Source organism: Asterias amurensis, chromosome 4 (assembly GCF_032118995.1).
Source record: "Asterias amurensis chromosome 4, ASM3211899v1".
NCBI lineage: Eukaryota > Metazoa > Echinodermata > Asteroidea > Forcipulatida > Asteriidae > Asterias > Asterias amurensis.
In genome coordinates, this window is record NC_092651.1 from 26,517,226 (window position 1) to 26,543,081 (window position 25,856).

Here is a 25,856-nt window from a genome sequence, read left to right on the forward strand (position 1 = left end):
CACTTCATCAGAATTATTTTACCAATAAAAATAGAAAAACACCTAGTATTTTAGTGGTATGATCGGGTCAACTGTCTAGGTCATGAGTTTACTCGAGTTCATCCAAGGAAATTTAGTCTGGTACTGCTTCCGCCGATGTTCACGTAATGAGTTAACGAAGCTGTAACACCATACCTATGCAGAAAATGTGTTTGTCTGGTTTGGAAATTATGTGTGCAGTTAAATAATAACTTCAAATTCAACTTCATCCTGCACGACACCGTCTAGCATGGACTGTTACCGATTGTCTTCTGTGATGATATTCCTGTTCTTCGTGACATATTTTCTGTGGTGCGTTGTCTCCTTTTTACACTGGCAGCTATTCTGAAGTGAAAGGGGGTTCAAAGAACGTAAAGTTTGTTCCTTGTTTGTTACTTTAAAATTGTATATTAATTTCATTTTATTGGAATTTCATTTTGAAATGTTTGTTGTGTTCTCAAAGTGAAACTTCCAATCTTTCACCAACCAAGTGACCACGTGTTTTACTTTAATTAATAATAATTCTGTTAATGCTATGATTTTGCTTAGATTGTGTTTATAAACATTCAGCAAATACTTTTGCAGACACTAAAAATCCTGGTGTCGTGTTTTCAGTAGGATAACATTAACAGGAACATTTTTCACAATCAAAAATAGTTGCGATCATGGCGATAACAATTCCTAACGTAACCCTCCTCCCGACGGCCGCCAGGCCGGAGGGTTACGAGTTTGGACATACAAGCATTATGAATATATATGATTCATTTGAATGTTGGCATAATAATGCACTAGTGATTTGTACCAAAATTCAATCATTTTATAAATGTTTGAGCAAACCAACGACAGGGAACTTTATTCTCAGCATGATGAGTTAACTGCATAGCTTCTGTCACCGGTGCAGCTTGCACAATCTCGCGGTAAACAGGAATCAAAGTTGGGGTTCGAAAACATATGACGCTACGATATAACTGCAAATTTGTCAATGCTTTGTTGTACTGTGGAGGAAACGAAAGGAAACATTGTAATTCTAATTGTATTTGTTTGTAATCCATTGCAGTTTTAACTATTTAGCCCCACTAAACACTTATTGTCTGTTCAGTGGCCAAGGTGAGTATAAAGGATTCAGCTTGGCCGCCAGCCACAGACATGACAGAAGTGGAGTTATCCTGTCCCCCAGGGCTATAATTATTAAAATAGTACAGTCCCACTTTTCTTTTGTGGCCAACTCTGAATCCGTGTTAGGGGCACACTAGCTGCCTCCGCAAGCTTGAAGCCAAACTAGCTGCCCCCGCAAGTTTGAAGCTTGCGTGTGCAATCTTCAAAATTGGCCGCGCAAACTTCACACTTTGGGAGTGAAATTTGCGCGTGCGGATGAAGTTTGCGCGCTACATTTGGTCAAGCTTGACATGAACTGCACTGCATAAAATTACCTGGTGAAAAGGGGCCGCTACTCCTAGAACTATGAGGTTTGTTCCGCTATCGTCTCCACGAACCTCATTGGTGATCATCATTACAACACGAACAGTTCAGGTTCTTTTTCTTTTGGCATTTCGATTTTAATTCTTTTTTTTCTTTTTCTATTTTTTCTTTTTATCTCGCCAAAAGTTAGGCTCTATAACTATGTGTTTTTTGAACTCTCATTGACCTTGAACATGGTCCAGAAAATCCATTTCGCAATCTTACAATTGTTAAAAAGATAAAAATTCAGCCCCCATCCACACCGTTTTACTGTTACAACAACAAATTAGTAAGTTGTGTTTCTAATTTTTTGTAACCTACCAGCTGTACAAAATAGTCATAAAAAAATTGTAAATTTTGAAGACTACAATTGTTTTTCAGTGGATTCTTATAGAGGAAGACATGCTCTTTCAAGTCATTTTCATAGTGTTGTTTTTCAAAATGATGCATTATTACAAAAATTGGGTCAAAGGTCATGGTGAGCTACTTTAAACAAGATGTATTTGTTGGCAGGCCTGCATGCTCTGTTTTGAAAGGGTAAGGGCACCAAGGCATTTTCTCTTTGGCAAAGGGCACCCTATGAGGAATTTGTAAATTTCTACTGGAGAGTTTCAAGGGCACCAAGGCAATGGCAAGGGGCAACAGAGGCAATCGCCCACGTTGCCTCTGTAAAGTATCAGGCCTGTGTTGGGAACAAAGCAACCGATCATGCAATGTATTTGTTTTATTCATGAAAGTTTACAGAAATGTTTAAAGGCACCTGGAAATAGGATTTTTTTTCTTTTAAACATAAGAGTATATGTTTATTAACAATAAAACAATTTTTGGGGTAATTGTTTGTCACGATTTATATGTTAAAAAAAATTAATTAAGTGCTTGGGGGGTTGACTCCGCCTACCCCTTTTGTGACGTAGGTGAAGGAATTCTTTGCCTCGATGCGTAGATAAACACATGTGCAAAAGTACATGTAATTCTAAGATGTGAGTTTGTACGCTGCGAAAAAGGTTTTTTTTTCTAGCATTTTTCCAGCAATGCCGACCAGGTGTATTGCTGCTGGATGCAGCAAAACAACTAAAGATGGGGTCAGTCTTCATCTATTTCCTGCAGATCCCAAGTATAGGCGGTTGTGGGCTGCGAAAGTCAGATTAACTAGAGCAAAGTGGTCCGGTCCGACGTCTTTTTCAGCACTATGCAGTGAACACTTTGAGCCGTCGTGCTTCGAATCCGGGATACACCACTCATTTGACATGACGAGAAGAGCCATTCTTAAACACGACGCCGTCCCAACAATTTTTCCAGCTAGTGGGAAATCGAACAAGGTATCTGAAAGACGTAATGTACGGGGGCCTGACTACAAATTTTCTCTTCAAATATCGCGCCTTGAATTACGTCACGAACAGCACCCTCTCGGGTCGGGGCCTACTCATAAATTTGTAAATACAATCAAAACTAATATTTTTAAACCTTAGTCAACTTTTTATTCACATTCCTCTCGTAAAAACACATATTTTAGTGACAAAAGCTTTATTTTATCAAAAAATACCACTTCCAGGTGACTTTAATTTGGTCGCAAAGCTGTTGTTAACCCAATTAATTGTTTTGCTTATCATTTGGTCGCCCTTTCCAACCAGCACTATTTGTTTATCATCAGTAAAGAGATCTATTGCTGTCAATGCTCTTTAGGCAAAATATAAATTAAAAAATATAATTAATAATTATTTATTGAATTTATATTGCGCTGTATCCAATTTGCCTGTTCAGGTAATAGACCAGTAAGCCTTAAAAATGCCATACGAAAATTACACCGACAGTTTTTAAAAGCACATGGCAGGGGCCCCAAAGCATTTCCTCTTTGGTAAGTGGCACCCTATGAGGAAATTGTAATTTTCTATAAGGTTATACTGGGGGCATGGACGCAACCGCCTTCGTTGCCTCTGTGAAGTATCAGGCCTGAAAACTGGAACCAAAGTTAAGACCAGGGCAACATAAGCCATGTGCAATTGACAGGCTTTGTATGACATAAACTTACATTCATAAATACCTGAGACAATTTATCTACTCTTATAAGTGGAGAGCACGTCACGTGGGGTTATTAAATGGTTGATAATGACCAGTGTTTATGACCAGCTGGCTTCTGTGTGTCAGGCGCGCAAGACTATCACGCGGAACGCAATTCATAGCTATTAGTAACAGCGCGTAATCTATTTCTTAGCGCACATAATCTATTTCTTAGCGCGCACATATACACAACCCACGCGCAACAGACTCTTGACAAAGTTTTTGAAAAAAATATTTCAAATCTTGAATTTTCAATTGCCCAAGTGTCTGTAATTGTATTTTTTTTTTCATTTTTTAACAAAAGGGCTTTTATTAATGGGACTAAAAGAGTAGTGACCCGTTCTTAAGTGTCGTTTAAAAACTTGCAAGGGCTCAAGCCTTTATCACATGGCAATTCGACCCTGCCGGCTTTAAACGGCCGTGTAAGAACTTGTCACTACCCTTTTATTTCCTTTGTAAAACATGTTTACTCATGATCCTTTTTTATAATTATTTTAATAATGATAAAAAGTATTCATGTAGAGCTTTATGCAAGGCCTCAACGCGCTTAATTAATAGTGATTGCTACAGACAATGACGGACAATGGAAATATGTGGGCGATCTGACAAATTGGAAACAAATTGATTAGGGTAACCTTTAAATGTTTGATGTTGATGTAATATGATTATTTTATATAAATGAATATTAGGTCTTTTTTTAAATGTCAATTTAATGTCAATTGTCTACTATACCTTTTACAATTACATTTAATTAACAAAGTAAAAGGCTTTTTAACAATTCTAGGTTTTTTCCAGACTTTCGTCTGCTGTACTTCAATTTTAGTTTTCACTAAAAAAAACACAGATATTACAATTAACCGTATTGTTACAACTATTGGAAGCAGCACTCCGCACTTGTGCCAAAAATAATGCTCAGTCCCCCAGATCGCTGCCAATGCATAAAATTTTAGTAACATACCAGTCCTAACGTACCTGTCCTAGCTATTCAATCACTCGCACTTGCTTGTCTGTATTACTGCTGTTTGGCACGCCACTGTTGATGTGAGGGCTTTTATACACATATTGACTGGCAACAAGGTAATTACACGTAGTATATGTCTATTCCCACGAGGGACTTCGAGTGACCAGAAGAGCGACCCATTTCCCAAGGCCAAAGGTCGAGGGAAATAGGCCCCTCTTCTGGTCACTCACAGGCACGAGGGGGAATAGACGTACACTAGTTACGGAATTATGCCAGTCAATATGTGTTTTATAACACAGCTCGGTCTTAAAATGTCAATAAGAACAGAAAAGGGAATTTTGTAGTTTGTTCATGGTTTAAGTCAAGAGAGGGCGCTGTTACCGAGGGCACTATTTGCCAAGACTAGGGCCCGCTCTGGTACTATTCCTGCAAAACACGCGCATGCGATCACTAGCCTATATTAGTCCATCCCACGTGACCGTGTTTTAGCCAACCAGAATACAGAACAAGCAAGAGTGATACATAGTGTGTCAGCATGAAACTGGGTTTTTGTAGTCAAATTTGTATCAATTGTATAGAGTGCTTAGCACTCTAGTTGCATGAAAGTTGCACTTTGTTAATAATCCGTCAGTTATTAACAGGAAGATATTGATTTGGTAATTACTCTTAAAATGAATGGCAATTAAAACAGACTCGGGGAAAGTAATGAGTATACAGTGCTAACACACATCGGTGTATGGGTAAAAACCAAAGTTAATATTCTTTATCCCGATGCAAATTTGACATCTATTATAAAACAGACTTGGTTGGAAGTCAGACAGCGGCTTTCAATGGTATTAAGCACTTTCAGAATCTTTTCAGTTTTAAGTATTGTGGTTATGGGAAAATATCTCTTTATTTCTACTTATACTGGTTCCAAGAACCAAAGGTACATAAACACTTATGTCTTTTTACTATTTTGTGACTCGGAATAAGATGGTCGTCCGACCTCAAACTTCTACAGGTTTGTCACTTACACATGTATGTAAGGTGAATTACATAAAGTGCTTACACTGCCAGCAACTGTTTTGTTAACAAACTCTCAATTTTTTTTTTATTTTACAGATAAATTAGATACTAGGAAATATTCAAATGGATACAAGTAGATTGGACGTACAGATGGAGACAGAGGGTGAGGCGTCGAGCCGTAAAGGAAATGACAACATAGAAGAGACTTGCCTTCAGGCGCTAGAAAAAGCTTCGTCGGACACAGAAGTCTTGGCTGCTCTTCTCTTGGTATGAGTTTCCTTGTACTTTTAAAATAGTTTTTTTAATTTTGTGTTACTGATGTGAACAGGGTTCTCCCCAGGTTTTTTCAAAAAAAGAGGGGCCATTCTGGACCTAATTCTCGCCACTTTATTCTCTGTCGGTTTTGTCCGTTTAAATAACTTTATTGTGCAGTGGACACTATTGGTAAATACTTAAAATTATTATTAGCATAAAACCTTACTTGGTTAGGAGCAATGGATTGCTGTTTGTAGTATAAAACATTGTGAGAAACGGCAACCTCTGAAGTGACGTAGTTTTCGAGAAAGAAGTAGTTTTCCATTATTTAATTTGATTTAATTTATATAATCAAGCATCTGAAAGCACACAACGTCGTGTGACAAGGGTGTTTTTTATTCCATTGTTATCTTGCAACTACGACGACAAATTGAGTTTGAACTTTCACAGGTTTGTTATTTTATTGAATTGAATTGAATGATTTATTCGTCAAGTATATAAAAGTACATGAAATTTAAAATCCTTTTGTACAGCAACACATAAAATATTAAAATGTAAAAATTCCACAAATTTTATGCATATATGTTGAGAAACCAAAGTGAGAAGACTGGTCTTTGACAATTACCAATAGTGTCCAGTGCATTTAATGAATCCCTTGAAATTCAATCGATGTTTAAAAACAAAACCTCGATCCACATTTCAGAAGGCAAAAAAGCAGAAAAATGAAATGGTCCAATACATTTGATTGACTGATCAGTTTGTTGGAAACTAAAAACAGTAGATGTCCACTTTGTACATAAAACCCAAATAATTTCAACCTGCTTTTCTGATATTCAAAAGGCAAATGTCAACTTTTCGACCGTTAGGTGAATAAGTTAAATCTGCTTTCCTCAAAACTGAAAAGTAAAAAGGTAGAAAATTGGGCTACAAAAAGGGTGCAAAAGTACTGCGTATAATGCTTTTAAACACATTGGTGTAATAAATAGCTGAAAAACCGAAAACCAACCCCACCTAGCCTATGGAAAAAACATTTCAGCATATACGCTGATATCATTATGCCACATTTGGAATGCAAAATACCAGGTCCCTCGCTACAGGTGTTATCAATTATTTATTTTCATCCAATGTTAAATGTTGTCTGCCCAATAATGTTATTTCTGGGTATTTTTTTTCCGTAAGGTTGCCAAAGTAGTTCAAGCAGAGAACACAGATGTTGCAACGAGAAAACGCATATTTGATGTGGTGGGATTCAAGTTCATCAACAGGTTGTTCAAAACAGGTAAGAAATTAATTCAGAAAATAGAATTAGCCGTTGCAAACAACTTACCAACCAAATGGATCGATGGTATAACTGCAAAAAATAACTAATGGCCTGATGTTTCAAGCCAAGCAGAGTCTTTCTTGAAGGCTAAAGAGAACTTTGCTCTAAAAATCAAAGAAGTGGTGGCAGACTTTCAAAAAATGGATTGCGTTTAAACTTTGCACAAGTGAAGGCCATCAACCAAAATGTAGCTCTTTTCATGAGTAAAAATTACCCAAAGTTGAGGGCTCCACTGTGTAAAAACCAAATAGAGGACCTACCTCTCAGCTGGATATGATCAATATGCATCCTTAATCTTTCCAAAAATGCGTTTGACAAAAGTACAGTTAATTGTGAATGGAAGATTCCATTATTTCAAAAAGGGGTGTTTTGAGGAAAAGTCAATTTGGGAAATACAGGGGGTTGCTAAAATTGTCAGAAGTCCCAAAATGGCATATTTAGGAAAGTTTTGCTTCTAGGCATGAAAGATAAGATACTGGTCTGTAGGAATTTAAAAAAAAAAGGTTTGGTATTTGTTGTACTGGGGAGCAGTGCTGCCATAAACTTTGTCCTTTTTTGGAAAAAAATGTGTTTATTTTCAAATTGTATAACAAAAAAATATGAATTTTTGTTTTAATGGATTTTGTTTACTCTTTGCACATGTTAATTCCTTCAACCAAAGTGTAAAAAGAAAGCATAGTTTTTGCATTGCACTTTGGTTGCCATGACAACGGTTAAAAATAAGAAATCCGCCATATTTCACCAAATTTAGCTCTTTTCTGAAAATTACCCAAAGTTGAAGGCTTCACTGTGTAAAGACCAAATATATTACCTGCCTTTCAACTGAATATAGTAAATATACACCCTTGGTCTTTCCAAAAGTGCACCTGACACAGTCAATTGTGAATGGAATAATCCATTATTTCAAAAAAGGGGTGTTTTGAACAAAGTTTAATTTGGGAAATAGAGGGGGTTGCTAAGTTTGTCAGAAGTCCGAAAGTAGCATATTTAAGAAAGTTGGGCTACCAGGCTTGAAAGATAAGATACTGGTCTGTAGGAATTTCAAAAACAAAAATAAAAATTGGTATTTGTTGAACTGGGGAGCAGTGTTGTCAAAGCTTCATGCTTTTTGGCGATTGTATAGATTTAAGTTGTAAAATAATGCTCTTGTTATGACTTTCTACATGCTTAACAGTGATGAAGACTGACAAAATATCAGGACAAAATGCAAAAAAGCATCTTATGACAACATAACTCCCAGTTGTATAAACAGGCATCACATAATTAAAAAAGAAAGTTTTTGTATTTTTTGAACTGTGGAGCAGTGTTGCCAGAAACTTCATGCCTTTAAAAAAAAAGGGTGTATTTTGCAAATTTCATAATCATATGAAAACATAATGCTCTCTCTAATTACTTTTTACACGCTGAACAATGATGTTGATTGAAAAAAAACAGGCACACAATAGAGCAAAGCAACTTACAAGTATAAAAATATAACTCTCAATTGTATAAACATGCATCACAAAGAGATTCTGTGGTATGTTTGTGGTCATTTACGTTTAGCTATAATTATCAGCTATACAATCTTAAACAAAATGTTCAATTTTCTTGACAAAATGGACGTTCACAGCTCTTCGTTTGAACATCAAAAATATCTAACACGTCCTTAACACTGCACAGAGGCATCACATAATCAGTGACTGCGTGTACAATTAATGGTTATGTAAATCAATTAATTTCCAAGTTCCCTAATGGAATAACACTTTTTTTTTTTCAATCAACATCATTGTTCAGCATGTAAGAAATGCCAATAAAGAGAATTAATTTGTTCTATTTCTTTTCAAATTTTACCATGTTGAGGCAGTGTCACTACATGATACAGTTGCCTATTTGTGCTCCCCAGACATGAAAACACAAATAATCCCCCAATCACAACCGAAATGGCAAATATTCCCTAAAGGTGACTGAAGACAGCACAAACTTTCCTACTATTAATGATGTGCAATGGAAATTTTAAAAAGGGACTTTCAACAAAGGAGGCGCTTTGTAATGCATTGTCAACAAAATTTGATATGCTTGCGGGCTGGGCATGCAGGGTAGGGGGGGGGGATAGTATAAAATCCAAAACTTAGGTCATTAAGAATATTCTTGATCAATGTTGGGTAGTCCACAAGGCTACAGGGTGCTCATCATGAAAGGTGCCGGATTGATGGAAGACTTAAAAGTATTATTTTACAGGATACCATTGCCCAAGTTTTTCTCAAAATGGAAGGACCAATGTTGGCCCGAAATGCAACCGAAAGAAAAACATTCTGAGACCCCTGGCAAATTGTCATTTTGAGGGCCAAAAATAGGGTAACAATGTTGATTTTTTAAAAGAATATATGCTAAAATACAGTTTTTTAGACCCCAAAATTGGAAAAAAATTGCCAAAACACAAATGAGCTGTTACCATGGCAACAGGCTATATAGTGATTTCAAAAGTTTAGTTTGTTTGAATGCACCTAAAGTCCCTTCCACCCATAAGGTTTAAAAAAAATAAATAAAAAAATACTGATATTTTTACCAAATAATAATGTAAAATTTTTTGCCATTTGTTGCGTTTTTGCCCTGCCAAACTGCTAACTTTCCGGCAAAACTGTGTTCGCGCACTTAAAATACCAAAACATTTTACTGCATTTTTATGTAGGTTGGTACCTTATGTTCCAACTATAAAAGTGTCATAATCCACAAAGTGCCACTTTCGGACTTATGGCCCCATTCGATACCCCTATTTTGCGCTATAAGAAAATATGACAAAAACACCCCTATTTGCAATAGTGGTTTGATCCAAATTTGATCGCACACTTAACTTTTAAAAACATTCTCTGAAAGAGTAAACATGGTTGTGCAACATGTGTGAAAGAAAAACTTCAACGTTTTCCCCTTTAGACGTACCAGTGCTTTCAATTTACCTATATTTTAACTCTTAAATAAGGTAAAAACTTCGAAAATTTGCTGAAAATCTTATTTTGGCCGTAACCATGGCAACCAATGTCTGATATAACTTTTTTTTCGATTTTTGTGTATTGTGTACCCATACCTACTCGTACATGGAGTTTTGCCAAAATCCATTTTTTGAAGTCTGCCAACATTTTAAAAATATCTTTGATTTTTACAGCAACCCAGTCTTAAAAGACTTAACCTTCGAGACAGACTCTGCTAAGGTTGAAACATCAGGTCTTAAACTATTTTTTTGCAAGAAATTAACTCGTGATGATTTCAACTGTCTTTTGCAATAATATGGATTTGTCTATGAGGCCATCAGAAGTTGTGTACCTGAAGGATGTAGTTCAGATTACTATGTCGTATTTTAATATTTTATGAGCACCAGTCTATTTCAGACTTGAGTCTCATGATTGTACTTTGGACCAATTTCAAAAGTTTGTCTTTGGCTGTGGCTCTGGCTGTAGTTGTGGCTGTGGCTTTGGCTTTGGCTTGGTCTTTGGCTTGGTCTTTGGCTTGGTCTTTGGCTTTGGCTTAGGTTCCAACATATATTTTGAAAATGGCAGAGCCGGAGCCCAAACCAAAACCATAACTTCAGACGGGCCTTTCTGACTTCATGTGCCGAGGAAAAAAATTTTATGTTATAATGGTATTCTACAAGTGTTGCTAGAGGTAGAATAGATGTGTGGCTGTGTACAATAGGCCTGGGCGAATTATTCGAATATCCGGTTAATGGCGAATAGGTTTTCCTATCCGTAACCGCGAATGCCTTTTTTTTCTTAACCGGATATCCGCATAGGGCGCAAATACCTCTGTACAAACCGGATAATTCTGTAATAACAACCGAGTAACCGGATATTCTTTAACTATCCGAATATCCACGGACGTCGGGCGACAACGGATGTAAATGTTTCGTCTGAATCCTTATGAAACTTCTGTTAAGACAGCATAAAACAGTATAAATTAAGTATTTAACTATGCTCACCTCCGTGAAGAGTTAAAACAATGACATTTCTGACGTAATTTGTCCAAAGATTACACAAGTTTTCCTTCACGTAGAGTCAATTACGATCAAAAGAAAAAGCAAACCGCCATCTTTAAATTAGATCCGGTCATTTTTATGAATGAACCGAGTGACACTGTCTAAAACTACTATCAATCCGCCCATAAGATCTCATTCACAAATGAACAGCGCCCTCTATTGGCAAAAAAAAAAATATTTTTTTTTATATTTTTTTTAAATAGCGCCCTCTCGTGGCGAAAAAAATTATTCGAGTATCCGGTTAATTTCGGATAGTTGGCCAGAGGTATCCGAATAACAAAATTTCACTATTCGCCCAGCACTAGTGTACAAGTATAAATGCCAGCCAACCCAACAATGTATCAAAGTTGCTACTACCTGCTAACCAGCTCTAATATGGTAGTCTCCTATATTATAAATATCTTTGTTGTGGGGTTGCCAGTCAAAAGCCATTCAACCTTTATTTATTGTATAACCAGAGATCACACCAAAGTTTATGATAGTGGCACTAGAGGAATCACCTTGAGGGGATGCAACTTTTTCATTTCAATTATCAAGTACTAAACAGGATCTCTGTTGATGCATTCCCCCCCCCCCACCCCTTGACTTTTTATATCAGCGACTTTCGATTATTTCTTTATTTCCATTTCTGTCTGTGCAGCCAATAATCCCAAGCGTGAAGACGGGCCAATGTATCGCAGCTTAGCCATCACACTTCTTAGATGCTTCATCACAATCCCCGATCTGGCTTCACACTCTAAGATGATCAGTCAGATCCCAATTTTCATGGAGATTATCAGTGGAAGCAAGTAAGTTATTTCATTCCATCATGTTAAAGGGTTTGGGTACTTTTTATACGACAGAAAATACAACGCCACAGATTTAAATTAAACTTACAATACACGGTTTGAAGATAATGATGGTAGAAAATGTCTCTGTGATTGGCAAGTTGTTATGCTTAGCAGGCGATGTGATACAGGGCCCAGGTCCAAATTTCGTTTGGCGATTAATATACATTCAAGTTTTTTATTATTTTAGAACATCGGTTGAGGACGATGAAAAGCAGATGATTGATGAAACTTATCAAATCCTGGTTACCATGGCAATGGAGGAAGAGCCAAGGAAGATTTTCTGCAGCCAGGAGATTGTAGCGTTACTCTGTCAAGCGTTTGGAGATCAGTATTACAGTGAGTGTGTGTTTTTACTGTAATGCAGGGAGATGATTCCTACGTTTTTAAACGCAAATCTCTTTTTTCTTAAAGCCCCCCCCCCCCCACACACACACACACACACAAATCCTTATTTTGTATTAAAAATGCCAGCACTTACATGTACGAAGCCTTAATCGTGTTGACATGCTCTAATGCGCTGAAAAAAGCACTAATAAAAAACTAAGCAAGTACAATTGTTGGATAAATTTTTAAAAGGGGAGCAGAATTATAACAATACGGCGTGGGCGGAATTTTAACTAGTGGGCGGAAGGTAGACAATCAGCTGGGACAATGTACTTTAGTATAATGGATCAAGGGCACTTCTTGTTTTAAACTCCACTACCATGGAGTGAGTTATTGTTTCTAATTCAGCATGCCTCGACCAAACTTGCAGAGCTCAGACCCCATTGTTTCAATTCAATTCAATTCAATTTATTATTCATCTTGACAATGACAATTAAGCATACAATTGAAAACAAATAACAATGAGTATAGTTATGAAGGATGGATGCCACATATTTCAATATTAAAATGTATGGGAATTTCAAAGATAATATCTAGTGTAATTAACGAGCTTGCCAACATACAGGGATAAAGGTTAAAGGCAGTGGACACTATTGGTAATTACTTTAAATAATTGTAAGCATAAAAACTTACTTGGTAACAAGCAATGGAAAGCTGCTGATAGTATAAACAATTGTGAGAAATGGCTCCCTCTGAAGTAACATAGTTTTTGAGAAAGGAGTAATTTTCCATGAATTTGATTTTGAGACCTCAAAATTAGGTTTCGAGGTCCCGAAATCAAGCATCTGAAAGCTCACAACTACAGTAACAAGGGTGTTTTTTCTTTCATTATTATCCCGCAACTTTGACGACCAATTGAGTTCAAATTTTCACAGGTTTGTTTTTTATGCATATAATACACCAAGTGAGAAGACTGGTCTTTGACAATTTCCAAAAGTGTCCACTGCCTTTAAGCATAATGCTCTTGAAAAATCCTGGAGAGAACCTTGGACCCAGATTGTTTTCTACTTTCATAAAACTTTGGAAACGGTTATCTAGAAGAGCATAAGAGATTCTACAAACTGTTTGTAAGTTTTCCAGTTCAAAGTATTGAATAATTTGTTTCATGTCTCTAAATATATTCCACTATTATGTATTTTGGATTGAAAGATTTGGGGGTGCAGGGGTCACAATTTTCAATAAGTCATGAATTTGCTCTGTTCTTAAAAACCTAATGTTGAAAGTTTAACATTTCTCAAATTTTTCTCGACACGGAAATGAAAAAATTGTGTTCTTCTTGAATTTTGTACAGATTGTAATAAAGCTGAAGAGTTGTTGCTGATTTTACTTCATTATTGCGGAGGTCAGATGTGGAAGCTTAACAAAGCCCAGCTGTATTCACTGTTGCTCAAATTGGCAAGAAGGTTTCAGGAATATCAGGTGTGTAGATTAAAATGTTGAAAAATCATGCTTTACTAGAATAAGGTTACCAGCAAAACTACCATGGCACATGTATATTGTTTGACTGGTATCCTGCTCATTTCTGATGCAAAAGGCCTCTAAGCACATAAAGAGAACAATAAAATAAACAATGAGAGAAAGATACAAGATACAAATAAGCAAATTACAAAAAGCAGCTTTAAACAATTGAGTTTTCAACTGGGACTAAAACATTGTAAAGAATTAGCTTGGCGAGTATGCACAAGAAGACTATTCCAAAGAAACGGTGTGGCGTAAGAAAAAGATCTGTGGCCATAAAAAATGGAAGAAGCTCTAGTAGCAGAAAGCAATGACTGTTGAGATGATCGTAAAGTCCGAGTAAGGAAATAATGATGAACAAGTTCAGATAAATAAGCAGGAGATTGACATGTCTGAGCCTTGAAAGTTAACAGAAGAATTTTGTAAACTGTTCGAAACTTAACTGGGAGCCAATGCAATTGCATTAGTACAGGTGTAATATGGTGAGAACGAGGCAGACAAGAAACGAGGCGAGCAGCAGTGTTCTGTACACGTTGAATTTTAGCAACATCTTTATCAGGGAGTTCATACAGAAGTGAATTGCAGGAATCAAGTCTAGTAGTGACGAAGGCGTGAACAAGACGAAGAGTATATCGCCTCACTATTGAGATATATGACATTAGACATAAAACATAAGAAAACTTGATTGATCTTCAAAAGAAGAAATTGCATTGCTCACACAAGTTTTTAAAAACACACCAAATGTGAAAATGCTGTTGCAATGTAATTTTGCATAATTGCATTATATTGCTGTCTCATTGCATTACCTTCATGTAGATTGTGGGGGGATGTCTTGTTATATTGTCGCATGATTACTAGAAACTTCGCAATATAAGGCAATAAAATACAGCTAAACCACATTAGACGGCAGTGATGTAATGCAATAAAATAATAAGTACAGCAAGTAACGCTTTACTCAGGGGGGTATAACGCCATAAAGAAGTTGGCGAAGATGAGATACCTTGCACATGTAGATTCTTGTCATGTAATAACAATGTAAGGAAAGTAATTTAATTTTTAAAAAGCGTGAAAATTTTCATTAAATTCTTAGAACCCCGGTAATAATGCAGGACAAAATTTGTGTTGCGTGTTTTTTTGAAACACCTGTGATTTTTTATTCTCTTTTTCTAGGATGATGTTAAATTTGAAGTTTGTGAGACTCTGTCTAGACTGCTCTCAGCTTCCAGTGAGGTAAGTCATAATTTAGTAAACCATTTTAGTTTGCCCTTTATTCCTTGTTATCTTGCAATATCTGAAGGTTTTCGGGTTTTGTTTTTTTCAGATTAAATTGCAGCAATAGGAGACTGTGTGATGCTAGACATACCTTTTATGAATTTCATTTTATTTGTTACTCTTTACACTGGCAAAACACTTAAAAACTATTTGAAAGGTAAAATCCACAAAATAGAACAATGACTGAGACAAATGAAAATAAAAACAAGTTTACCAAATTGTATAAAATACCAATCCAGTGAGTGGCATGGAGGAACATGTGACCAGCACCTGTATGAGGCTGTCGTACCATAATCCTTGTCAACTAATAAATAAATAAATAAATAAATAATTAATTAAATGCATTGAGATTGAACAGACAATCACACTTGAGGGCCACAATTTGTTCACATGGTTCTGATCTGTGCTCATTTTTGAGAGCAGGGGATTTACCTGGTTAGTCCTATCATGGAGGAAGGAAGAGAAGGAGCTCGGACGACCCGCAAAACCGCAGAGTAACAAAAGAATACCCTGACAATGCCCCTGTCTGACCAGTGGAAAAAGATAGGAGACCTCCTGTTGGACGGCTGATACGGCTGATTAGTGAGCGCCACTCTGTACTTTTGCCTTCGTGTACAGTTGAATCATTGGAGACAAGTATTGTGAATACCGTTCATTTACCGTTTGTGGTGTTCACATGGAAATATCATAGCATATTTTTACAATTTTTGCAACTTTCCTGTCACTAGCGGTGGTTCAAAATTTGAGTATAAGCACACGAGGGTGGTTGGTATTCAATTGTGTTTTTCGATTTGGTGGGCGAAAGTGTACACAAATTTTATCAGGTCTCAAAAAAGTTGTTTTTTCTTTATTATATCATACGACATACGACACCATAGTTGAGTGAAGAACCAAGTGCGCACGCGCAAACTCACATACGCCAGGTCGCCCATTGTTTGCATAAGGTACGTGGGTGATTACCAGGTGTCGTTAAACGACCGCGGTACCACGGGTTCGGCTTTTGAAGTCCCTTCGTTCGAGCTCCTTCTCTTCCTTCCTTCATGGTCCTATAGACCTAACTTACAACGCCACAGCTTGATTTATAACACAAATTTGAACAGTTATTTCTGTTGTCAGTAGTTGAATATATGATCATATTTTACTACATAGGTCCCCATGGAGCAATCAGAGTGGAGCCAGTTTATATTTCAAGGAGTGAGTGACATTCTCAAAAGCAAAGTTGGTAAGTCAATATTAGTCAGGCTTTGTTTGACCATTCAGAATCAATTTTAGAACCTGTCTTCAAACTTAAGTATTTTTATTTCCTTTCTGGATTGACGCCTTATAAATTTAAGGATTGGTTTTTGATTAATTGTTTAACTGATTGATCGATGGATAAATTGTACAAGTGCACAGCCACAATCACGAGTACACTTTTTGTTACAAAGTCATCAAATAAACAAGAACTTGTGTTTGACAAACTCAAAGACTTTTTATTCATCATTGACACAGTAAGTGCTGATTGATTTATAATAACATTGAGGATGAATAGAGCAAAAAAAAAACAAATCTGACCACGTTTCACCTCTCTTTCAACAACTCCACTGGCTTCCTGTTCAGGAATGTATCATCTTCAAACTGTTAACCATCACATATTAATGTTTGAATGAAACTACTCCCCCTTACCTTACTGAGCTTATCAATCCTTACCAGCCAAATCGCACACTCCGCTCCAGCTAAGATTAAAGGATTCTCACTAAACCTAAAACCAGATACACTTCATCATCCAAAGGTTTTTATACAGCAGCACCAAACCTTTGGAACACTCTTCCTTGTCAAATACGTCATACTAATTCACTTTCGATTTCAAAATATCACTCAAAACACACCTTTTCCATACTTATTTCGCTTCTTAGGCTATTTATTTATTTCTCATTGCTTTGTACATGTATTGTTAATTTTTGATTGCTTGTTATTTTGTTGTAAAGCGTTGTGGTACCTTTTTTGTGTAAGAACGCTATATAAATGCTTAGATTATTATTATTATTACCATCATTATTATTATTATTATTATTATTATTATTATTATTATTATTATTATTAGTCTTAACATTGAAACCAATTAAGAACTCACTCTGCGGTAGAGTCTTTAATAAGGATCCTTTAAGCTAAATGAGTAGTCCCAGCCGATTTTCTCTTTTCCGCCCAGGTAGTAGTTTATAAGCAGGACAGTTCTTTTCAGAACTGAGAAGACTCCCGAACAATCCGATAAATCTAGTAGAATATAGCAAGACAGTTCTCTTAAGAATAAACTCTACCTGGCAAGTAGACATACACATGGTGTTACCCCATACCAAATATAATATATAATATTGAGATAACTGCCACATCAAACTGTTGCAAAAAAATGTTTACCCATGAAACCTTATTTTATTCTGTCTCTATCAACTCCATTAGTTGAGAAGTACCGAGACCCAGCATTGCGTCTGGCATCCACCATGGTCAACCAGCAAGGTATAGGATGGGCTCTGGGACCAAGTCAACTTGATAAGAAGTTCCTACTCCTGCTCATTCACTTAGCTTGTGTGGAGACGAGAATGGCTCTGGAAAGCCCTGACCCAAAATATGTGAGGATAATTCTTTGTTTCTTTTTTAAAAATGCCAAAAAATGGTCTGACATTTTTACCCTAGCAGAGTCTCTGTTGAAGGCTTAATGACAACAACACACAGATAAACTAGTGTACTGGTACTTGTTTCAATCCATTCTACAATCTGGATTGTTATACCTCAGTAACAAATTGTGAAGTTTGATTGGACGAGAACCAATTACGTGACATTCAACAAATAAGCATGTACCACGGCTGCACAGCGCAGTGGTTAACATGAGTGATGTTAACCGGTTAACATTACCTTGATCGTTCCCAGCGTTGGTGGATTTCCAGCGCTTAGTACGAAACGGCCGCGGGTTTTAAGGGAAGAGTGAAGAATGGTTTCTTATTTCAACAACTGTTCGTCTGCTTATTAAACTATGCATACTCGTTGTAATGTTTGAAGATGACAACAGAACTTTGAGTAGAGGAGTAATCATATAACCAAGGTATAACAATACAATTGTTGCACGCTGTGATTTGGGTCCATGGGTTATGTACATCCCAGGGTTCGACCTTAACGCAGGTCCGTTGGCCAAATGCCAGTAGAAATCGCGGCGGACCAGCTGAAACACCTTGCCAACTGGTCCGGCTGACCAGTCAAAAATATCGGCAGCGGTACTACAGAACTATGACAATTTTTAAACTATTTTCAGGCTCGAATAAAATGTAAAAACATTCACTCAAGGTTTGGATAAAATATAATAAAAATTACTCGAAGTGCCGCTGAACGCTGGCAAACTTCCGACGATCACGCATACACAGCGCAAAATCCCATCATGCAACGCAAAGGCTTATAGTCTTCGTATTAGTTCACGTGTGGCAGAAAGTGTAAGAAATACTGAACGCTAGAGGGCGTTTCAGAATATTCGATAGCGTGGGAATAGACGCCCTCTATTGGTGAAAGTACGCAATAGCTTACAAAACTAGCTTCAATCGCCTTGACAGAAGACCACAAAGCAAAACACATTCTGTCAGCAGCATGGTCGGTCAACGGAGCAGATTTCCGTGTGGGAATAAGAGTCTAGCGTGTTTACGAAAAACGAGCGAGACGGTGAGGCTTCATTCAACAAAAATTACCAAGTTAGGATACTCTGGATGAGCAAAAAGGAGTATTTAATTGTGTTTAGTAAAGTTCTTCCGTCCTGATTTTGGGTAATTTTGTTGTTATTTGGGGCTTTTTTTTTTTTTTGCGGGCGATTGGTGGGCGATCTAGTTTATCCATGGTTTTATTGGTCACATATAATGCGCGGTTGTTTGTGGTTTTTTGCGGGTTGATTTCAAGAAAGACTTGGGTTCTAGAATGCAATCATGTGTTAAACAAAGGCGCAGTTGTTTTTGCTGCTTTTAAAAACGTTTTTTAAATGAAAATTTTGTTCACAAAACAGACGCCGGCACTGACCATTCCATACACATAATTGAAAAAAATACCGTCAAACTCGTATGCTTCTTCATGGACTTTTTTGATGTCTACTTTTTGTTGGGGGTTTTTCTGGACGAAAGTGGGAAGATTTTGGGAACTTCGGTATTATGTTTATGAATACTTATTAAAGCCATTGGACCCTTTCGGTAAACAGTATTGTCCAAGTCCCACACTTCGTGTATCACAACTTATATATAAAATAACAATCCTGTGGAAATTTAGGCTCAATCGGACATCGGAGTCGGGAGAAAATAACGGGAAAACCCACTCCTGTTTTCGCGCGTTTCGCCGTGTCATGACATGTGTTTATAACAAATCCGTAATTCTCGTTAACGAGAATTTATATTGTTTTACCGTTTTCTCAAAAAGTAAAGCATTTCATGGACTAATATTTCAAGAGAAGTCTTTCACCATTACCTTCTGTAAACCCTGTAAATTGTTTGTAAATCCGTGAACTTTTTTTTTTTTCTGTACCGAAAGGGTCCAATGATAGGGTACAATAATAGGGTACAATAATAGGCAATGTTTATACATGATAAAATAACTTGAGCGATCGCACGTAACCCTCCCCCACAGTAGATTTGAAGGCAGTACATAAAAAGTTAATGATATTTTAACAGTCGGTTTTAAAGTGTTTTTTGGGGTGTTTTTATAGTAAAAACACTATTTTTTTTTCTTCCATAAAAAAGTTCTTCTTACTTAGGAATACTTTTATGATGAGTGCTTACAATAAACCGTGGACTAAAAAAAAAACTACCTAAATAAAGATCATTTTGCTCTGACAAATAATTTGACCTGTTTTTAAATTAATTTTAATAACGCTATTGTTATTACATTTTTAAAGAAAAAATACTCTCAAATTAATTATCCTTTACGAACACAATAACTTGGTACACATAAATAAAGTATGGCTTCCAGTGCAGTTAAGTTGACGTTGCAAATCATGTTGAATTTTGAAATAGCGACGATCGAAAATCGAGCAGTTGGTATACAACAGAATACTATTAGTTGTAAAAAAAATAGCATAAAAAATTAACGGACCAGTCAAAAACCTGGGGGACCAGTGAAAAATCAAGCCAACTGGTCCTGCTGGCCAGTTGAAAAAAAAGTTAAGGGCAACCCCTGCATCCTTGGGGAAAATAGCACCCTCGACTTTGTCTTGGGTGTCATTTTGACCCTTGTCAGGTGTACAAAACGCCATGGACCCCAAATCACAGCGAGCAACAATTGTATAATTTTTAACCCTTTAAAGACCATAGCGGCCCACAGCGGCTTGTACCAAAATGCCTATAGTAGCAGCAAACAGCTGCAGGGTTTGACCTACTTGCATTCACATAAAGATGTCAAAGTAAAGGTCATGTCCGGGAATGAAATTTCAAATGCAGTATGTTAACATATTATCCCAATTTCTAATGCAAAACTAAATTTTCTGTTTTGTAGTATTTTTGTTGACATTTTTACTGACAAAATTTGATTCAAGAAATGAACACTATTCGCAATGTGTGGGCGTTTTTTGATGATTATATAGAAATTAATGTCTCCAAAGGATTAAGAGGAGTGTCAATGCCTACCTTCAGCTCGCACGGATATTTTCATCTTTAATATTTTCTACTTGTAGCCTCTTTCAGGGGTCACTCTTCGCATATAGAATGCGCTACGTATATAAGGACTAGTTATCTATACTATTAAAAGCGTAACCTGCGCCATCTTGGATTGAAAATTAGAAGGTCCAGTGGTATGGCATCCTTGTGGAATCCAACACGGTTGTTTGTGTGGAATTCAATACGTTTGTGTGGTTTCAGACGTCGGGTTGCAAGTCTGCAAAACCCGGATCCAAACTCGCACTTACAAGTCATGTGATTGGAGGAAGTTTGGGCGGCGACCGTGCGTCAACCACTGGTCGATGTTGTTACCAGACTTCCTAGAAATCTTTCTGACAGGCGACTCATTGGACAGTGTTTCGCAGATGGTGCTCCGGATTGGTTCATTCATTGCCCCTTGAACGCCCACCCGCCATTCGATCCGCCCTTTTTGGTCAGGTTACTTTCGTGTTGTACTAAGCATGGTTCTCCGGATTGGTCCATTCATTGCCGCGCAGGGTCGAAAGGGTCTGGGTGCCAGGACAAATCCGAAACCAATCTCACGAATTTGACCGAATTTGCATTGAATGGATTAAGTACCGTAGATTGATGTTTCGCAGGTGACCATGTGTCAACCACTGGTCGACGTTGTTATCAGACTTCCTAGAAATCCTTCTGCGGGTGACTCATTTGTTGAAAAGATTAAATGGAGAATATTTATAACTAGAATTTAGTGTTTGTAGAAACAAACACAAGTTGTTCGGATATCGTCAAGGTCAGCGTTTGAGTCAATGAAATAAGTGTTGTTAAAAATGCAAAGATTTTTTTTCTCGATGTGTATTATGGTAATTTAGCATCAAAAGGGTTGTTGCTCGAACAACTAACAATTAAAGGAACACGTTCCCTTATGAGGTGCTAAGTGTAAACTTATTATTTAACGCAACTATTTACAACTATCTCACCAAGTCGACTTACAGAAACTAAGAAGTTGACTTAACAGCCTGAACACGCGTTGAGATGTGTGTATATCAAACCTTGTGCACCACTATGAGAGCACTCTATTTCCTAGTCTTTATATTGCTTTTTAACTTTACATTTGCGGGCTAAAACTAAATGTAATACTGTAATGCCCCTTTAAATGATGTTTGACCAGGCAAAGATATAAAGTAGGTTCCAACGGTTACAAAATATTAGTATGATTATCCCGTGCTTAGCCCGCTCATGGGGGTTCTATTGTTTGTGATTAAACTTGCATCATTATCATTATGTTTGACAACTTGGACCGAGCACCTCTGGGTCAAAAGATGTTTTGGAGTTTTCTTAACTTTACAAAATTATGATATCACTTTAAACCATTGCTTCGTCCTTCGGATGGGACGTAAAGCCGTTGGTCCCATGTGTTATGTAACGCATATAAAAGAAACCCAGTGTACTTATCAAAAAGAGAAGGATTTCGCCCCGGTGTTCCCGGTCCGATCGGCAGCAAAATTGCGCCACAGCACCTTGTAAAGCATTACATGGTGCTACCAGAGTATTAGTATGATTAGCCCGTGCTTAGCCCGCTCATGTGGGTTCCATTGTTTGTGATTAAATTTACTTCATTATCATTATGTTTGACAACTTGGACCGAGCCACTCTGGGTCAAAAGAATTACGGATTTATTTTAAACACATGTCATGACACGGCGAAACGCGCGGATACGAGGGTGGGTTTTCCCGTTATTTTCTCCAGGCTAAATTTTCACAGGTTTGTTATTTGATATAGAAGTTTTGATACACGAAGTGTGGGCCTTGGGCAATACTGTTAACCGAAAGGGTCCAATGGCTTTAAGTCATGTTTGACGCCTTGGATCGGGCACCACTAGGGCAGGAGATGTTAAGGAGGTTCCAAACGATACATAATTAGTATGCTTAGCCCGATCGTGGGTTCCAGTATTTTCTTATTTTATGTAAATAACATTACATGCGTTAAAGAAACACGTTGTCTTGGATCGGACGAGTTGGTCTATAAAAAGCGTTTGTAACCGTTTGTTATAAAATACATAATGGTTGGAAAGATGTTGTAAAATGATCCACACAAATTTGCCTCGAAATTGCGTGGTTTTCCTTTTACTTTGCGAACTAACACGGTCGGCCATTTTTGGGAGTCATAAAAAACAGGATCTATGGAAAAGCTGAAAATAAAAACCATGACGAAATATACCATTGTTATTCAATAGAGACATATTGTAGTCACTTTGGTTGGGGAGTGAGGAAACTAGTAAAACACACATAAATCACAGTGCTGGCTGGGACATAATTTTATGCACCTGACAAATCTATGCATGGATATTCTTTAGAAGGTTGTGTTTGTTTGAATATATTCACATGGTTCGTTCAAATATAAGGGGGTTGGTTGTGGCGACAACAACCTTTTTATCCTTTTGACAACCATCATATAAAATGTAACTTCATGGCTCATGGTTGCACTTTGGTATTGTCACTTTTCAACTCGGCTCTACGTGCTGTCTGGTACCTTCCATACATACATTTTGTTGTGAAGATTTTAATTGGGTAAAGGCTTATAGTTTGATGTTTAATGTGACGAAAACAAACTTTTATCCTTTTGAACTGAATTCATGATTTATTGTCTCATTCTTCTCACGTAGCTATTTAGTAGGGTCAAAACGTGAGGCCAGTAACACTTTTTTGCAAGTACATGTACACCATGTAATGTTAGTTGGACGCAGTTTGCTAACAGCCTATTTTCCTTTTTTAAATAAAATCAGTAAATTATTAATTTGGCTTGTTACATAAAATAAAATTGAAGAGGATGCCTGAATTGACTAATACAATCGGAGTTGGACGAGGTGTAGACTTGGGAGTTGGACGAGGTGTAGACTTGATTCAAGTAGATCGACTTACTGACATAATCCATCTCACCAAGTCGACTAAGATCAAATGATCAGTCGACTAACTGACATAATTTATCTCACCAAGTCGACTTACAGAAACTAAGAAGTTGACTTAAAGCCATTGGACCCTTTCGGTACAGAAACAAAAAGTTCACAGATTTATTAATAATTTACAGGGTTTACAGAAGGTAATGGTGAAATATTAGTCCATGAAATGGTTTACTTTTTGAGAAAACGGTAAAACAATATAAATTCTCGTTAACGAGAATTACGGATTTGTTATAAACACATGTCATGACACGGCGAAACGCGCGAAAACAGGAGTGGGTTTTCCCGTTATTTTCTTCCGACTCCGATGTCCGATTGAGCCTCAATTTCCACAGGATTGTTATTTTATATATAAGTTGTGATACACGAAGTGTGGGACTTGGACAATACTGTTTACCGAAAGTGTATAATGGCTTTAACAGCCTGAACACGCGTTGAGATGTGTGTGTATCAAACCTTGTGCACCACTATGAGAGCACTCTATTTCCTAGTCTTTATATTGCTTTTTAACTTTACGTTTGCGGGCTAAAACTAAATGTAATACTGTAATGCCCCTTTAAATACTGTTTGACCAGGCAAAGATATAAAGTAGGTTCCAACGGTTACAAAATATTAGTATGATTAGCCCGTGCTTAGCCCGCTCATGGGGGTTCCATTGTTTGTGATTAAACTTACATCATTATCATTATGTTTGACAACTTGGACCGAGCACCTCTGGGTCAAAAGATGTTTAGGAGTTTTTTTAACTTTACAAAATTATGATGTCACTTAACCATTGCTTCGTCCTTCGGATGGGACGTAAAGCCGTTGGTCATGTGTTATGTAACGCATATAAAAGAAACCCAGTGTACTTATCGAAAAGAGAAGGATTTCGCCCCGGTGTTCCCGGTCCGATCGGCAGCAAAATTGCGCCACAGCACCTTGTAAAGCATTACATGGTGCTACCAGAGTATTAGTATGATTAGCCCGTGCTTAGCCCGCTCATGGGGGTAAAATGATCCACACAAATTTGCCTCGAAACTGCGTGGTTTTCCTTTTACTTTGCGAACTAACACGGTCGGCCATTTTTGGGAGTCATAAAAAACAGGATCTATGGAAAAGCTGAAAATAAAAACCATGTCGAAACATACCATTGCTATTCAATAGAGACGTATTGTAGTCACTTTGATTGGGGAGTGAGGAAACTAGTAAAACACACATAAATTACAGTGCTGGCTGGGACATAATTTTATGCACCTGGCAAATCTATGCATGGATATTCTTTAGAAGGTTTTGTTTGTTTGAATAGATTCACATGGTTCGTTCAAATATAAGGGGTTGGTTGCGGCGACAACAACCTTTTTATCCTTTTGACAACCATCATATAAAATGTAACTTCACGGCTCATGGTTGCACTTTGGTATTGTCACTTTTCAACTCGGCTCTACGTGCTGTCTGGTACCTTCCATACATACATTTTGTTGTGAAGATTTTAATTGGGTAAAGGCTTATAGTTTGATGATTAATATGACGAAAACAAACTTTTATCCTTTTGAACTGAATTCATGATTTATTGTCTCATTCTTCTCACGTAGCTATTTAGTAGGGTCAAAACGTGAGGCCAGTAACACTTTTTTGCAAGTACATGTACACCATGTAATGTTAGTTGGAAGCAGTTTGCTAACAGCCATTAACCTTTTTTAGATAAAATCAGTAAATTAATAATTTTGCTTGTTACATAAAATAAAATTGAAGAGGATGCCTGAATTGACTAATACAATCGGAGTTGGACGAGGTGTAGACTTGATTCAAGTCTTAGATTGTGGTTATTCTTCTGCATCCCAGGCACAAAAAAAGGCCCACATTATTAGCGATCACGCGGGCCCTAACTCGCAATCTCAATTTGCAACGTGTGCAGGCTGTGTATAAGTAAACTGTAAGTCGACTTGGTGAGATAAATTATGTCAGTAAGTGGACTTAACATTTTATCTAAGCATGGAGCATCTAAGTCGACTTGATGAGATAAATTATGTTATTAAGTCAACTGATAGTTTTGAGTAAGTCGACTTAGCAAAATAATATGTCGGTTAGTAACTGGTTCCACGAAATAAGTCGTCTTGATGAGGTAACGTATGTCGGTAACTCAATATGTTGGATGGCACTCCGTATGTGACCTTTTGCCAGTCAAAACTTATCAATGGAAAATCATGCCATGTGCACGCACATGGCACTGGCGTATAATGTGTAAACAAGTCTGAACAAGCTATATAGTCGCGA

At 37.2% G+C, this 25,856-nt stretch overlaps 1 protein-coding gene across 2 annotated transcripts in view; it reads left to right on the forward strand.

The window, feature by feature from the left end:
* Window positions 1-206: 206 nt before the first annotated feature.
* The window catches only part of LOC139935717 (neurochondrin-like), a 41,866-nt gene continuing 16,216 nt past the window's right edge, over window positions 207-25,856 (forward strand). The window contains exons 1-9 of one of the 2 annotated variants that reach the window (XM_071930261.1): window positions 207-389; window positions 5,600-5,770; window positions 6,938-7,037; window positions 11,726-11,873; window positions 12,103-12,251; window positions 13,591-13,718; window positions 14,928-14,987; window positions 16,179-16,251; window positions 17,466-17,635. In XM_071930261.1, the coding sequence (XP_071786362.1) occupies window positions 5,627-5,770; window positions 6,938-7,037; window positions 11,726-11,873; window positions 12,103-12,251; window positions 13,591-13,718; window positions 14,928-14,987; window positions 16,179-16,251; window positions 17,466-17,635 (972 nt within the window). In that variant the 5' untranslated portion in view covers window positions 207-389; window positions 5,600-5,626. The remainder of the gene's footprint in view (window positions 390-5,599; window positions 5,771-6,937; window positions 7,038-11,725; window positions 11,874-12,102; window positions 12,252-13,590; window positions 13,719-14,927; window positions 14,988-16,178; window positions 16,252-17,465; window positions 17,636-25,856) is intronic. The other variant, XM_071930262.1, reaches the window with a different exon arrangement.